General features: G+C 39.5%; 1 protein-coding gene across 3 annotated transcripts in view; it reads left to right on the top strand.

Moving 5' to 3' along the window:
- Focad (focadhesin) overlaps nucleotides 1-16,832 on the top strand; it is a 324,827-nt gene that overhangs the window by 124,816 nt on the left and 183,179 nt on the right. For all 3 annotated transcript variants that reach the window (XM_029539699.1, XM_029539698.1, XM_021199728.2), the window contains one exon: nucleotides 5,510-5,767. In XM_029539699.1, the coding sequence (XP_029395559.1) occupies nucleotides 5,510-5,767 (258 nt within the window). The remainder of the gene's footprint in view (nucleotides 1-5,509; nucleotides 5,768-16,832) is intronic.

The raw sequence follows: 16,832 nt of genomic DNA on the forward strand, positions 1-16,832 counted from the left end.
CCCTTTCCCTTTCCCTTTCCCTTTCCCTTTCCCTTTCCCTTTCCCTTTCCCTTTCCCTTTCCCTTCCTTTCTTTTGACTAGTGGCTGATCTCTCTGGGTAAGGTAAAATGAGTAGCAGAGCATCTTGCTGTCATAGGGTTGTAGACTCCATTTCATATTCTCTATTAATTGTATTGTCACACCACACCCCATGACATAGTTTATCTAAAAGCTAACTTAGGCACAGAGAAGGGAATACCTTGCCAAAGTTGTGCTTTGGGAACCCCCTCCCCTTTAGATTTATTTTATGTGTATGAGTGCCTCTGCCTAACTTTTAATAGTATATTGGAATGCAGTTCACATATGTATTGTATACAGGTCAGATGTACAATTCAGGGTCTTCCAGTTTGTTCAAAGTTACCACAACAAGTCTTAGAACATTTGTTAGTATTATCTCAAAAGCTACCTCTCACATAACCTGGCCCTTCCTCCTAAGTGGTGGCCTAGGCAACCACTAATCTGCTCTCTAGGGGGAATTGTCTATGGTGTCTACTTTGGAACTTTAGCAGAGATGAGATCCCAGGAAGAGTAGCCCTTTGTACTCCCCCCCACGCCCCGACAGAGTGTAGCCCAGGCTATCCTGGAACTCACTCTGTAGACCAAACTGGCTTTAAGCACCCAGAGTCCTGCCTTTGCTTTGCCTCCCAAGTGTTATGATTAAAGGCATGCTTCAGTTTTTATCATACTTAGTAGCATGTCTGAACAATGCTTTGTTTCTCTTCCTCTAGGGGTGAACTTTGGGCTATTTTCATGTTCTGTTTCTGTGAATATGTTGTGATGAACATTGACATGCGAGTTTTTTTTTTTTTAAATCTGGTATGTGCTTTTATTTCTCCCAGGTAGATTTGTAGAATTGAGCGGTCTTATTCTAATGCTGTATAGCTGAAGAATTCCCATCACAGTTTGCAAGGAGTCCAGTTTCTCTTCATCTTTGCTAACTGCTGTTACTGTTTGTCTTTTTGTTGTTGTTGTTGTTGTTGTTGTTGTTGTTGTTTTTTTTGTTTTTTGTTTTTTTTTGGTTTTTTTTTGAGACAGGGTTTCTCTGTATAGCCCTGGCTGTCCTGGAACTCACTTTGTAGACCAGGCTGGCCTCGAACTCAGAAATCCGCCTGCCTCTGCCTCCTGAGTGCTGAGATTAAAGGCGTGTGCCACCACGCCTGGCTCTGTTTGTCTTCTGATTTTAGTTATCCTAGAGATCACGAGGAGGTATTTATCTGCAAGCCTCCTCCATCCCCTCCCCTCCCTTTCTTTCTTCTCTCTCCTCTGTATTGCTTTGGATGAAACTCCTACCTCTCACATGCTAAGTAGGTCAACCATTGACCTGTGTTCTCGTTCCAAGGATGTTCTTAAAACACTCATGTCCAAGTCAGGAGTCTGAGGCTAGAAATGCCAAGGGTGTGTTCCAGTCAGTCACATGGACTGTGAAGGATAGATTTTAGTTTCAGATATTACTTCTGTAACGCTTGATCCTATAATGTATAACTTCCATCTACCCTTCCCTCCCTCCTTCCCTCCCTCCATTAGTTTATCTTTGTGGAATTTAGGAGGAAATGATAGTAGTGTTAGGATGGGCTCATAGAAAAGACTATAGTGAATTAGAAGTAAGTTGAAATGACCTGGTTTCTTAAGAGCTTTTGGTTGAAAATTAAGGATGGTCCTGATCTTTTTTTTTTTAATTAGTTATTTTCTTTATTTACATTTCAAATGTTATCCCCTTTCCTAATTTCCCCTCCAAAAATACCCTATCCCTTCCCCCCTTCGCCTGCTTCCCATCAATCCACCCACTCCTGCATCCTGGCCCTGGCATTCCCCCACACTGGAGTTTAGAGCCTTCATAGGTCCAAGGGCCTCTCCTCCCGTTGATGCCCGACTAGGCCATCCTCTGCTACTTATGTAGCTGGAGCTTGATCTTATATTGAGGATGACATGAGTTATTCAACAACCAAATATTCCCACACTTCTCAGCTCTCATGTCCATTGCTCATGGGAACACAGGGTGGAAAGAAAGTTATCTTTTGTTTTTGTTTTTGAGTTTTGAGACAGTTTCCCTATGCATCTCTGGTGTGTATAGACCAGGCTAGCCTCAAACTCACAGAGATTCCCCCTGCCTCTGTCTCCTGAGTGCTGGATTTCCATGTCACCATCCTTTTGCTTGTTAAAGTCTATTGTAGTTAGCGTTATAGATAAATGTTACAGAGAAATGTTATTCATTACTGTTAATTTGTATTCATCTGTAGTCTCAGACTTCTTTAGCTCCACAAAGACTGTCAGATGTCTGACTTACAATTCAAACTTAATGCACAGGAACAATCTTATCTTTTAAAATTAGATTTAAACTCTAAATTGAATATATAGTAGTATATTTAACAACAATAATAAATTATAATTAAAAATATGTAAAATTAAATTTTAAAGTTTAAAACTAGTTATTCCACATTCTTTTATAAAATTGATAAAATTCATTTAATAGCTTTGTAATACATATTTAAAATGTAAAATTTTATTTGTATTGGTGTTTTGACTGTATGTATGTACATATATCACATTTGTCCCTATGGAAGCCCTAGGAGGGTATCAGACCCCTGGAACTGGCATTATGGACAGTTTCAAGACCTGGATCCTTTGGATGATCAGCCAGGACCATCTGTGGGGCTATCTCTTGAGCCCCTCAGATGTATGTTTTATTTATTAATCTTTTGAATTCTTGTATTTTCCCTTTGTATTATGTGTTTTTGCGATGGAACTCACTAGTCTAGTTTGCACTAGTCTAGTTTGCTAGTTTGCACATCTCCATGAAAACCAGGCTGACCTTGAATTGCTTGCCTCTGTTGGGATTAGAAGTGCACACTACTTTTCCCAACCTCTTGCTTTGTTTTGTTTTGTTTTGTTTTGAGCAGAGTTTGGTCTTGAACCTGCTACCCCACTGCGCCAATGGTGGTATTACATATGCCATCCTCATTTTAAGTTCTAGATTTGTTTCAGTATAATTTTCCCTGTGGTTCCTGTTCTTTATTATTTTCTGTTGTGCTATAATACACACATTACCAATCCTTTTTTACTTTCTACTTCATTCTCCGAAAGACAGAATGCACTGACCCTGTCATCTAGCTTTCTCTCCGGGTAGGGAAATCCTTGATGACACCCTTCTCTTGACAGTTTGCCAGTAGCAGCTGTCACTCAACAGGGCAAGGGGATCTTACTGTGATATATTATTTAGCATTTTGCTTCCCTACTGCTGTTCTACCTGTCAGCAAGCCAGCAAACCAGAGCAAGAAGGAGGTAATGCCTCAGTAGCGTGGAGTTACCTTCCCTTCCTTGCTCACTTATGTCAGAGTATGTTCCTGCTTTGGACTCCATTCATGGTTCATGTTTATTTCCAGTTATTACTCTTTTCTACTCTTAATCACTGGATTTTCTTTCCCCAAGACAGGGATAATGTTTTCCTATATTTGCAACTTTAGGCATTGTACTAGCTGGTTTATTAGCTATTGGATTGTTTCATATCTTCTTCCTATCTTGGTAAGAATTTAGTCTTTATTTAAATTGTATAAATGAGTAAAGTGAGGTTTAGAGTGGTTGCAATGATATTTCATGGCTGACTTGGGTTTTCTGAAGTTTTTTATGTCTCAAGTCCAGTGTTGGTTTTCATTAGACTAAAGAATGAATTTTATCTTCTTATCAACAGTTTTTAAAAATAAGATCAAGATACATAAATTTGGATTATTATTTAAGCCTAAATTTTGTAAGATTTTTAAAATAGTAATACATTCACATGGTTCAGAAAGTATAAAGTGGTATATGCTGGAGTCCTTTTTATTCATGTGGGTCCTATTAGTGCTGTTCTTACTCTTGTAAAGAGAATGTTTTGCTTAGTAGTTACCAGTTGTATTGTATTCGCCAACAATACAATATAATATACTACTGTAAAATGTAATATAACATATCCTTTTCGCCTCAGCCTCTTTTGGAAAAACTAATAGCATTCTATGTAAACTATTTATATCTCTGATATTTTCACTTGGGGAATCTGTTCATATTAGTTAGTAGTATGACTAGAACTTCCGTATTTGTTTTTAGAGTATTATTTAATGTTCAAATCTAATAGCCATTCTTTATTATATATTCAAAAGAATTGTGTATTTATTTGAATTGTCTTACAAACATTGGTAGAAATGCTGATCACGTTGTTTATAATTGCCTCCCAGAATGGAAATGGCTCAGTCACTCATCTATCATGAATGGATTGACAAGAGGAGCTATATATGTACGATGCAATGCTATTGGCAATAAAATGTACAGACACAAGCTATGACATGAACAATCCTTGAAAACATGCTAAGTGAAAGGAAGTCACAAAATGAGTGGTGTCTATTGTATAAAACCTGTCATAAAATATCCAAAATTTTATGCTTTCTACCATGTAAAATAGAGAAACACAATGCCAGTAGGTAGTTTCCAGGCACAGGGAGGAGGGTAGGCTATTGGCGTTTTCCCCTTGGAGTAATGAAAATATCATAAAAGTAGACCCTGGTGATGACTTCAGAATTGTATGAATTACTGACATCTACTAAATTGTAAACTTAACAAAAAGCAGGTCTTATAACATTTGGCTTTCTTATCCTTTCAATGATTATTTTTATACTTAAACCATCCTATGATAATAGGAAGTTAAGAGAGTTTAATTTCTGCCCTCCTCTTCTGTGAAATGTGAATGACTCTATTGGCAGACAGTGTCAAATGCTTCTGCAATGCCTGTGGCTTCCTGAGATATTTCCCCTCAAGTGTCACTGCCCAGTTTTTTGCACTCCCTGAACCTGATGGCACTGCCACACTTAAGAGAGGAGCCTTTTCCCTGATTAGCGGAAATGCAGCACCATCTCTTGGTCTCGTTCGACTTAGAGCTGGGGCTACATTTTGTTGCAGAAGTTATTCACAATTACTAATGAATTACCAGGCTCAAGCTGAAGCAACTCTGTTCCCATCCACACACTGTCTGTTACAAATGTGAATTGTCCTGTGTCCAAGTCTGCCATCTGCTTCGAGCTGCCACTTACAAGGGCCTGAAGCTGGGCAAATGAAATGGGGTGTCTATTTTTCTTCTCATTGTTGGTCACTTTGAGGCTTTTTAAAGTGGGAATAGGTTTTCCCAAACTCTGTTGCCTCTGGATCTGGTATATTGATCTAATTCCCCTCTCTGTTTTAATAGGAGGTAAATAGTAAATAGAGAAAAATTGGTGCGGTAGTGTTCCTAGGTTCTATGGAACAACTGTTTTCCTCTTTGTCTGATTCTATTGCCTCACATTTGGGTGGAGAGCCATTTGGCAGGACCTCAAAGTATCTATTTTTTTTTGTTGTGTGTGGGGGTGATTTTGATATTGCATTATAAAAGGAATGTCAGGAATAGGAATATTTTTCTGACACATACTCATCTCATTTTTTAAATGCCTTCTTGTGTCTATCTATTTCTCAGATGTCCTGCAGGCTTGCTTTTCCTGTAAGCAACATGTATGGCTCAATCTTCACAGCTTGGAGGATTCTTGAAGTCATTGGAGAAGAGTCTGCAGCTAGGGACTGGCTGGCTACAGTGGAATCCTTGCTCTCTGCCACCACAGTGATCCCCCCGCCCGTTTTCTTACTGCTGGCTCACCTGCTTGTTGAAGATGGAGGACAGAATCTTCAGCAGATACTGAGGGTCACCACACAGTTAGCCCAAGCAGACTCCTCTCAGGTAAAGACAGAGAGTATAGAAAATAATGGGAGAAAAGCTTAGCATTTATTATTATAGATTGTTTTTAGTTTATTTATGAAGTTGTAAATTATGGCTTTAAAAATGTCTCTCTTCCCAGTTTGGTTTCTTTATTCTTACTCTGAGTTGATGTTCCTTTAACAATTCAAATGTTTTGCTTTAATTAAAACTATAATTTTCAAGGAACCCTGAATTCAGTACAGTTTTGTTCCACTTTACAACAGGTTCCATGGTACATATCCTTTTAGTTCTAATATCGATCTAATGTGACTCCGCTTAATCAATTCATGATAGATTCCTTACAGTTTGAACCCCAGTCATTTAATAAAGAAAAACATTGTATCCTTCCCCTGTGTGGTCCTGATCTGCGGACAAGGCTGTGAGGATAAACAGTTGTCTTCCTGTCTGCATGGAGCTTGAGTGTAATAAGCAGTCAGACATAAATAAGACTTCTCTCCCTCCTCTAAAAATAGAAATAAGTTTAACACAGTCTTCTTTTATTTTCCTACTGGTTAGACTCTCTAGACTATTTTCCATGAAGGAACGCTTCCCTAACCCGTCAGGCATGGCATTATTTTATATTCTGTTTAATGTGTCCGTGTTTAGGTTTTTCTTTCACACATTGTGAAGACAAATTTCACCTCTCAATACAAACTCCGGTGTTCCTAGTTAGAAACTTTAGTTGGTGTTGTTGGTGAGACATGTTGATGGTGGGAGGTTCCGTGCGGGGAGTTCCTCATTCTCTCAGCTTATCATGCCCATTGTATTCATCAAGTAACACTTCTCTTCTAGTCCAGTTCTCTGATATTTTCTGCGGACCCCCACTCTGATATTTTCTATGGACCCCCACTCTGATATTTTCTACAGACCCCCACTCTGATATTTTTCTACAGACCCCCACTCTGATATTCTCTACACACCCCCACTCTGATATTTTCTATGGACCCCCACTCTGATATTTTCTGCGGACCCCCACTCTGATATTTTCTATGGACCCCCACTCTGATATTTTCTACGGACCCCCACTCTGATATTTTCTACGGACCCCCACTCTTAGACAGGGTTTAAATCATGTTTAGACCATGTAGGACGCTCTTAGATTAGTTAAAGCTCAGGCAGCATCTGGAGATTATGCAAAGAAGAATCCCTTGAAATAATATGGTGGTCTGTCGTGATCTGTATATACTTCTAACACAATGTATACTCACACATGCACACACACACACACACACACACACACACACACACACTCACACACACACCTGTCTGTTATTTTTTATTCACTCAGTGAGTTCCTTTGGTTTTAGGGTATTTCTTGACTACCAGTAAGAGTAACTCATCTTAAGTTGCTATTAACAGTTTATTTTTTATTTTTTATTTTATTTTTTAATTAGACTAGTATTTAGGTCAATCTTGACCTGAGTAGTATATTCAAGGTGCAGTTTTTTTTTTTTTATTTCCCATTGTGAATTATGTAGAAGATTTACAGAAACGTATTACTTCATCTTTACAGTCTAAAAGGAATCAAAGAACAGAAGATGCTTAGATCCTTGGTTCATGTGTCCATAATATACCAAATATGACGGTAACATAATGAGACAGTTTTAGTTGCTATTCTAGGGAGAGTGGAAGTGGGGTGAACTTTCAGGATTTGTGACTCTAGAGCTGTGCTGAGTGAGGTTAGGATATTTTAGTCAGAATTAGTGTCACTTTGGCAAATACTTGAAAAGAGCCTAAGAGAGGAGCGATGATTTCAGTCCATCATTGCTTGGTTCTGTTGTATTTAGTTCTGTGACTAGGTAGAAACAACATGGAAAAGTGTGGTAGGTAAAAATGCTTAGGTCATCACAGCTAGAAAGCAGAGAGAAACAGAACAGCCGGGGTAAGATATACTCTATAAAGGTATGCCACCAGGCATAGAAATCCTCAAACTAGATTCCACCTCCAGACTTGCTGCTACCTTCCAATAATGCTATCAATTTGTACATCCATTAATAGGTCAGAATAAGAAGTGGTCCAGATACATCTCAATGATTGGTTTTATCAATCAAGCTTTTAACAGATGAATTATTTACTTTTACATTTTTATTAATGTATTAATTATGCACAGGACAGGTTTCATTATAGCATTTTATTGTGACATGCATATTGCCTGCATGCATATGTGTATACCTGTGTGTGCATGTGTGTGTAACAATGAGCTTAGTTAATGTTAAGGTTACTTACATGAATGAGCAAGGGTGAAGAATTATTTATAGGATCATGATTACCTTACTACCTGTACTGGCTAGTTTTGTGTAAATTTGACATAGGCTTCAGTTATTACAGAGGAAGAAGCTTCAGTTGGGGAAATGCCTCCACAAGATCCAGCTGTCAGGCATTTTCTCAATTAGTGACCAAGGGGGGAGGTCCCCTTGTGGGTGGGACCATCTCTGGGCTGGTAGTCTTGGGTTTATAAGAGAGCAGGCTGAGCAAGCCAGGGGAAGCAAGCCAGTAAGTGACATCCCTCCATGGCCTCTGCATCAGCTCCTGCTTCCTGACCTGCTTGAGTTCTAGTTCTGACTTTCTTGGTGATGAACAGCAGTATGGAAGTGTAAGTTTAATAAACCCTTTCCTCCCCAACTTGCTTCTTGGTCATGATGTTTGTGCAAAAATAGAAAACCCTGACTAAGATACTACTGAAGAAAATTACTCTCTCATTAACTGCCTATAGATTCTAAGGGAGAGGTTCGTACTTTACAAACTCCTGCCAGCCACTGGCGTGGCCTACACTGCCTCAGGGAGGGAGAAGGCCTCATGAGCCCTTCTTCTTCTATGACACAACACTGACAATTCCAGTCTCATGCAGTTAATCACAGCCATTGACAATTCAAGAGGGCCATAGTTTTACCTGGAAGAAAGAATTCCACAACATTACATCCCGTCTCCTGCTCTTATATTCTCTCAGCCCCCATCTTTCATAGTGTTCTCTGAGCCTTAAAGGGATGATTTGAGGCCAAGCATTTAACAGTCACTTATTTTCAGCATGTCGACTATTTATGAGTCTTTCACTAACTGCAGCTCACTGCAGAAGGAGCTTTTCTGTGAAAGCTGACAGCAGTGCTAATCTGGGTATAAACAGAATGTTTAGCATGTCTGTTTAGCTAAATAGCAGCAATAGCTTGTACTTTAGGTTAGGAAGACTCGTGTCCATCCAAGCCAAAGGCTTTTTCACTGCATTTACAGTACCAGACACAAACAGACTTCAGATCCAACCAGAAAGTATTTGGTTGCTCCTACGACAGTCCTGCCACCATAGTGCTGGTAGGCATGTCTTACTTATCTGGAGGATCTGTCCTGTGACACATAGGCCCTACAGCTAAGTAGGACTGCTGTAGACAGTTCTTTCCCAGCAGATGGCACTCTGCCTTCTGGCACCATGGAGACTAGCCAGTAGTGAAGATGCTTGTAGGTCAGTTCCAGCTTGAATCGCAGAGTCATGGAGACTAAAGTGTAACATGAGTTCAGAGGATACCTCTTGTATCCAAGCCATACCATGTGATTTCTTAAAGGAAGGATAATTACCTTTTAATTGCCATGGCCGTCAGCTGAGAAGACAAAACTGTTAAGCTAAACTCATTATTTATCTAGGGAATCACTCAACTTCTGAGAAGAGATCACTGTGCTGGGATATCGTCTCCTTCTCGTTCCTACAAGTCGGATGCTTTTCTTGGCTCAGATTCCTCCATGTTATGTCCGACAGCCTTTAGCACCTGATGTTTTATTCTGTATAAGCATTATTTGTGTGTGTGTGTGTGTGTGTGTGTGTGTGTGTGTGTTTTCTGTGAAATGGCAACCATTAGAATGGCCACCTGGGTTCATTTACTTACTCATTAAGACTTCATTAAACAGTGCTATGTATTTAAGTGATGCTGTACGTCTGTTGATCATTTGTTGGATAGTTTTGATGCAAATCAGAAAAATATCCTATGCTACTAAAGCATGGTAGAGTGAAATGCTTAAGTGTTGTTACTCAAATGGATGCCCAACCACACACAATGCCATCCTAAGAGCTTGCAGAGAAGCCTCTTGGAGCAGGCAGAGGAGGTGCCCTAGAAATAGGAAACAGTGAGTTTTTTTCTCCTCTTTCTTTTTTCATTATGATGTGATCAATCATGTTATTTTAATAGTCTTTAGCTACAGTTTAAGCATCCAAAAGGAAAGGACTAAATATTTTGACAAAGCAAATTTTATAGATGCTATGAGTGTATTCATTTGCATTGAAATCCACTCTGGGTGAAGTGTTTCTATTCTTCTGGTTTATAAAACTATGTGACACATATTTATATTTGTATTTCATGTGAGTTTGTCCCTGTAGGAGGACAGTTGGCTGAAGTTCATGGAAGAGTTAATACTAAAGGAAGGCTTTAAACTCTTATGAAACTAAGTAGACATGGGAGATATAGCCTTTTCAAGGCTGCCTTCTGCCCCTTCTTTTGGGGATTACCAGGAGGACTCAACCACCTAAAATGTGGTAAGCTGCCATGACATCTTGATTCAGTATATGACTATGATGTAAGATCTTATGAGGGAAAATATTTTATACATTTGAAAGAAGTGAGCTATGTTTGAAGTATAAGCTGACAGTCTTCTTACTACTGTAAGTGGTGACAATAGAGATTATTTCTGGTAGTATTCATAATAATACTATAAATTATTAGTATCTACTGGTAGTTCTCCAGTGTGTGTTCTTCTTCTTAGTCTCTCAATCTGACTTTGTATTATCATGACCTTTCATGGCTCCAGGGAGAAACCGAAAGAAAAGACACAGAAAAAAGCTAGGATAAGGTTGTCTGATATCTCAGATGGAGAAGCCTCAGCATCTTGGAAAGCTCGGCATGTATATTGTATACAGTTGAACAGAGAGGTGGGGTTATAGCCTACAGATACCAAGGAGGCAGGGTTATTATTATATACAGCTGACTAAGGAGGTAGGGTTATTATACCCCACTGAACAAGGAGGTAGGATTATTATATCCCACTGAACAAGGAGGTATGTTTAGTTAATCTTGGTAGGAGCAATCTCTATAAGGGAACATTTTTTGGGGTGTGACTATCTGGGGAAAGTGATGGTGTAGGGAGAAAACTCTGGTGGACATTTTCTGCACTATCACTAACTGCACACAGATCAGAGGAAGGCTTTGCCATCCCTGCACGCCTCACCCCAGGGAGAAGGCTTTGCTCTTTCCCACTGGTGTGAGGCTATGGTCCTTGACATGCCCATGCCTGGGTCAACAGCTCATATCCACTCAGGACTGTTGCTTAGGGCTTCCTCCACTTCCCTCATGATGAGGCATGCCTTTTCCTGTAGTTTTAAGGCGAGTAGGGTCTTGCAGAACTGAAACTCAGTGGTATGACGGAGTTTTGGTCTTGGGAATACTACTTAAAAGTTACCTGGATACATACAGTGATGTTAAACAAACAAACAAACAAACAAACAGCAACAACACAAAATAACTTGTAGAAAATACCAGCAATTGTTAGTAATTCATTTAGTTTTCTCACCCAATACTCAATTTACAGAAGATATAAATAAACTCAGGTCAGGCAGTGCTCAATAAAAGTTCACTACTACTGGGGGCTGAAAAGGTGACTCAGTTGTTAAGAGGAGTTTTTACTTTTATAGAGGACCTGGGTTCAATTTCCAAAACCCACCTAGTGGTTCACAACCATTTGTAACTTTAGTGCCAAGAGATCTGATACCTTCTTCTCTTCTTTCTTGGCACCAGGTCTGCACTGTATGCACATACATATGTGAAGGCAAAACATCCATACACATAAAATAGAGGAATGGGAAAAACATTACCGTAAACAACAACAAAAAAGTGTATTACTTACATTTTTTGGTAGGCAATAACATACAAGAATGAACATCCTGATGAGTTTCCCTGAAAATCTTGAAAGATTTAACCCCATGGATTTATTTTTACAGAGAAGACTTCATGTCATATTTCTGCATATAATGTCTACCTACTTTTTTTTTTTTTTTAGGCAGAGTGTTCCTATGTAGCCCAGGTTGGCCTTAATTCATTATTCTAAGTGGCCTCAGCATCATAATCTTCTTCCCTTGGCCTCTGAGAGTGTTTTGGTCATAGGAATATTCCACTCTGTCTAGCACGTCCGTATCGATAAGTTTTAAGTAATAGTTCCTACTTTTCTTATTTTGATGATTTCATGACAGTTCTGTAAGAGATGCCTAAATGACACTGGAAACACATGGGTCCCTGACTTGGGTGAAACAATGCTTGTTTGACCATTGTCTCCTCTGCCTCAGGTTTGCTTAGGATCTGGCCACACTAAGTGGGAAGTGAGTAGCAGGAAATGTTCAGCATAGACGCTGCAGTGTCCATTAAGGGACAATATGAATCAGGCCTACAAGAAGACTTTCTAAAGTTCAATTGAGGACCCTTTTCAGAACATTAGCAAATCAGTTGTGAACATTTAGCCAGTGTTGCCCACGTATGTAAGGTGATTGTGGACAACTCAACAATACTAGTCTATGTCTAGTATAACTTCCCTAAGATGCTAATTTTCAGAGCAAATGCTGGCTGCCTTCTGTCTCTGTGAGCCCATTATTGAGTCTCCCTTATCTGCTCTGTGGACCTTGAGCTCATCCTTCATAAGAGGCAGCCCTACTTCAGTACCTTCTCCCAGCACAGTTCATATTCCAGATCGTGTCATGTTTCTCACTGTCAGAAACGTGACTTTTCCTTACTCTGCATGACTTTGCCTGTGTTTGTGGATTTTGTGTTTGGGTCCTTGCCAGCTGTGACTCTGGATTTCAGCATGTTTCATTCATAATTACTCTGAGAGCTTCAGGTAAATTTTTCTTTGAATCTACCTGGGTATTCCTTTACCCCATTTCTTCTAATGGTCCTTTTTCTTCCAGCCAAAAGGGTGATACTCATCTCTTAAATCCTCTGCCATATCTCCTTTTCTTTTGGTTCCTGTATCGATTACTTTTCTGTGGCTGTCATAAGATATCAGAAGAAAAGCAATTAGGCAGAAATGCATTTATTTTGGCTTACAGTTTCAGAGGTATGAGAATCCATCTTGGAGTGGCCGAAGGCACAAACTGTAAGCAGTAGGCATGGCACAGGAGCAGGGAGCTAAGAGATTACATCTCCAGCTGCAAGCTCCAAGCACAGAACACATACTGGAAGTAAGGCAAGGCTGTGAGCTCTCAAAGCCCATCCCAGTAACAGATCAAGTTTGCACCACATCTCAAAACAGTGCTAACACCCGGGGACCAAAGTATAAATATCTGACAAATACTGGGGACATTTCTCATTCAAGCCACCACAGCTTCCCTTTAGTGTCAGTGTCCAGTGTTATAGTCTAGGTAGTGGGGGTGCTGGAGGATCTGTTCTTGTGGCTTTGTGATCCTACAAAAGGTTTATCAGACTTCCCAGTTGCTTAATTATCTGACTTATAAACATATGTAGGTGATCTCCTGACAAAAGCTTATATCCTTTTTTGGAAACAAAGTCTGCCTATTAGTGAATATTAGTTTTGAAATAGGTGTGTGTGTGTGTGTGTGTGTGTGTGTGTATGTGTGCGCGCGCACGCGCGCGCGTGCACGCGCGCATGCATGTGCTATGACCTCTGTTGTATGTGGAGGTCAGTGGATAGCATGCAGGAACCCATTCTTTCCTTACACCATGTGGGTCTAAGAGATCAAACCCAGGATGCTATGCTTGGTGGCAGGTGTCTCTACTAACTGAATTCTTTTGCCAGCCCATGTTAATATATTTTTTAAAACTTAAGGAAATGCTTTGCCTTCTTGTGTAACTTCCTTTTTGGTTAAGGGTTTATAGCTAGGTTATATACCTGGAATATAGTGGAATCTGTGGTTAAGAGGTTAGTGGAGAAAGGAGGATAAAGGGAGATTAGATCACGGGTCTAACTATAAGAGGAGTGAGTTCTGCTATTCTGCAGCAGAGTAAGACTGTAGTTCGCAAAAAGGTACGAATAAGATCTGGAACAGACAGGCCAAATATTTCCAGTGATTGAGAAGGAAGTATCAACACGCATCAGATTCACTCCATAAATATGTATAATTACTATGTGTCAGTTAAACAAAAAAATATTAGTTATGAAGATCACTAGCTTTTGGGTAGATTGAAGATGTTGATGTCTAATTTTCAGGTGGATAACTCAAATACTGTGTATAAGGAGTATCCATTGCATTTTTACTGATATATTAAATTGAATATAAAGAGGAACAGCTTTTAAATTAAAAAAATTTACCAATATATAAAAGAAACACTATGCAAGTTAATGGGGTTTCTTGTAATATTTCAGTGTTTATTCTGGCTTTTATTTATTTTAGTATTCTAGTTTTTAGAAATGCACAGTATTATTACCTGCATTTTCCCTGCTGTGCAAAGCCTTCCAGAATGGTTTTTGTTGTCATTGAGTTTAGCTCCCATAGATCTATGCCTCTCCCTCTTCAGGCCTCTGGTGGAATCTATAAGGTTGTCTTTTTAGATTCTACACATGGCTAAAATCAGGTGGCAGAAGACTCACACAGTTGACCTGAGGAAGTCACAGGCTTCTTCCTTAAACCTTCCACTCATCACACCAAGCGGTAGTCTATCAATCGGTAGTCCCTAGAGCTCCATGCCTGAGCCACTTTCTCACCTGCTTGTTTCAAGGTGATGAAGGCCATGTTTATGTATTTTCGTTGTCATTGTCACTTGCATTTTCTGTCTCTGAGGTCCTTTTTTCCTTTTCAGGTTTTGGTTGTTAGGTCTTGTTAATGAGAGCTGTTGCAATCTTTGACAATGCTGTGATGTTTTCAGAGGCGCCCCCACACCCTTTTCCAGTTGTGAAACTGTATATATGCTTGAGCCATTTGAAATCACTTAAGTGGCAAGGTTCATGGCCTTTCTGATCTTTTCAAAGTCATATATTATCAAATAGTGAAAGTTGACTTTCAGGGCAGAATCCTTGATAGTTCTACTCAGGGTCATAAGCTATGTTTTAACACAGAAAATGAATAGGAAATGTGTGAGATTTAATGGTCTGTGAGTTACTGCTGTGAGAAAGGGAGAAGATGTATTCTGTAAAAGGGCGTGCACAAAGAGTCTCTGGCCACTCTGCACTCTGTTCTATTGTCATTGAGTTCTGTGAAATGCTACCCCCTGAAGTCAGCTGGCTGCCTGTGTTCTTCACACCAGCGAAAGAAGCCTGAATGTACAGTACTTTGACTAAAGACCTTCAGAGATAAGAAATGCCGAACTGTTTCCTGGTAACTATAACATCAATTAGGCCTTGAGAAAAATTGGGATGAGCTTGTCTGCATGAGGCATTTAGACAAAAGCAAACACAGGCTAAAATACAATGGTCAAGGTATAGCAAATATAGTGTGGCAAAATATTTATTTCTTCTTTAAATGCTCTGTGAAGGTATTTGTAGAATAAGATGCTTTAAACTGTTAGTCTGTTTTTTGGGCAGTGTTCATGAAGCTTAGGGTTTATACCCAGAGAATCTCTTTTGTATCAGGTTCTTGCATCAGCTATAATACAATGTTGAATTAATGATGATACACCTACAGATTAGTGATTATCTAAAGCTTCCGTTTAAGGAATGTTTGGTTCTGATTTTTCTAACCCATAATAATCCTACTAGATTGTGAATAATATACTATAAATCTTGGTGTTTTTGTATTACTGACATAGAAGAATAGGCATGGAATTTAATGAAGAATAGACTAGTGCTACATTCAGAACAAGGAAGCCTACCTTCTTCCTGTAGTCTGAGCCTCTGCTTAAAGCTCAAAAGGAAGAGATCAAACAATCTCATCAAACCAAAGCAAGATGTCAACTGGAGGTTATTGCTGAATGGCCAAAAGCTATTTTATGTATAGTTTCTCAGAATGTTCATAATTGACAGGTTCTTATATTTAGGGAAATATTTTACCAAATAACTTACTTTGTATTGTACTTGTTTGGAAAGTAATGTTTGGGAAACCTTGAGAAAATGACATGTTCTTGTGGTTGACATGTTGAAAAGGGGTGAGGTGGTCCACTGGGAGTTTGGGATCTTGAGGTCCATGAAGGCATCTCTCTTCAGCATACAGTCATGAGAGCAGCTTTGCAACATATGTTTTAGTTGGGATGTGGAATGCTAAGGCAGTTGGAGATGTGGTCACAGTGAATAAGAGCACTTGCAGAAGACCCTGTTGTGTTCCAATGTAGACAGGATGTTGTATGAGCCCAGAATGGTACAAGTAAGTCCCATGAGGGGCCACCCAAGATTGCTGCCAATAGGTGGTTCCTGAATAACTCTTGTTGGCTAAATACAAGTTCTTTAAAATGAATTAGAAATATATTGCCTGTTTTCATCCCATATGGACTGGAAAATATTTGTCCATGACACAGAATTATATTTGAACAACTTCACTGAATAAACAGCAGAATAAATGCATTTCTGGCGGTTCTTGAGTACTGTGTCAGCTCTACTTTCACCAGTGCCACTCTTCCTCAGTGCCTCTGATTTCATTTTCTTTCTGGGAGAGACAAACCCCCAGCACACAATCCCAGTTAGGTATTATGTTCTTTAGCTGTCAGTGGGATTACAGGTCTTGATTTGATAGCGGAGTTTAGCTCCAGAGTTCTCAAAGGTAGGTGGGAGTGTTAGGTCCTTCACTCAAAGTCTCATTTTTGCCCATGTCTATTGAACCCACTAGGCTTCTAGCCCATCAGTGTCAGTTTTGAGCATTTTATCATAGTAGTGAGTTTTTCAGAAAAGTTAATATAACATTTGGGTGTTCTGAAGTCAGTATGTTTGCAGTGGGTGGAGATGCATAGTTGTGAAGCAGGTGATCCGGAGAACTGGCTAAGAAGGACGAGGGATGATGGTTCCTTTGGCAGGCCTGGGGCGCATTGACTGCACTTTGGGCGACCATGAATTCTGCTATCTTGATTCCTAACTCTTTTGTGTGAATGAATTGTTTTGCATTTAAGACAATTTATATATCTTCCTGTCTCTGCAAAGAAAATAA

This window comes from Mus pahari, chromosome 6, assembly GCF_900095145.1.
Source record: "Mus pahari chromosome 6, PAHARI_EIJ_v1.1, whole genome shotgun sequence".
Taxonomy (NCBI): Eukaryota; Metazoa; Chordata; class Mammalia; order Rodentia; family Muridae; genus Mus; species Mus pahari.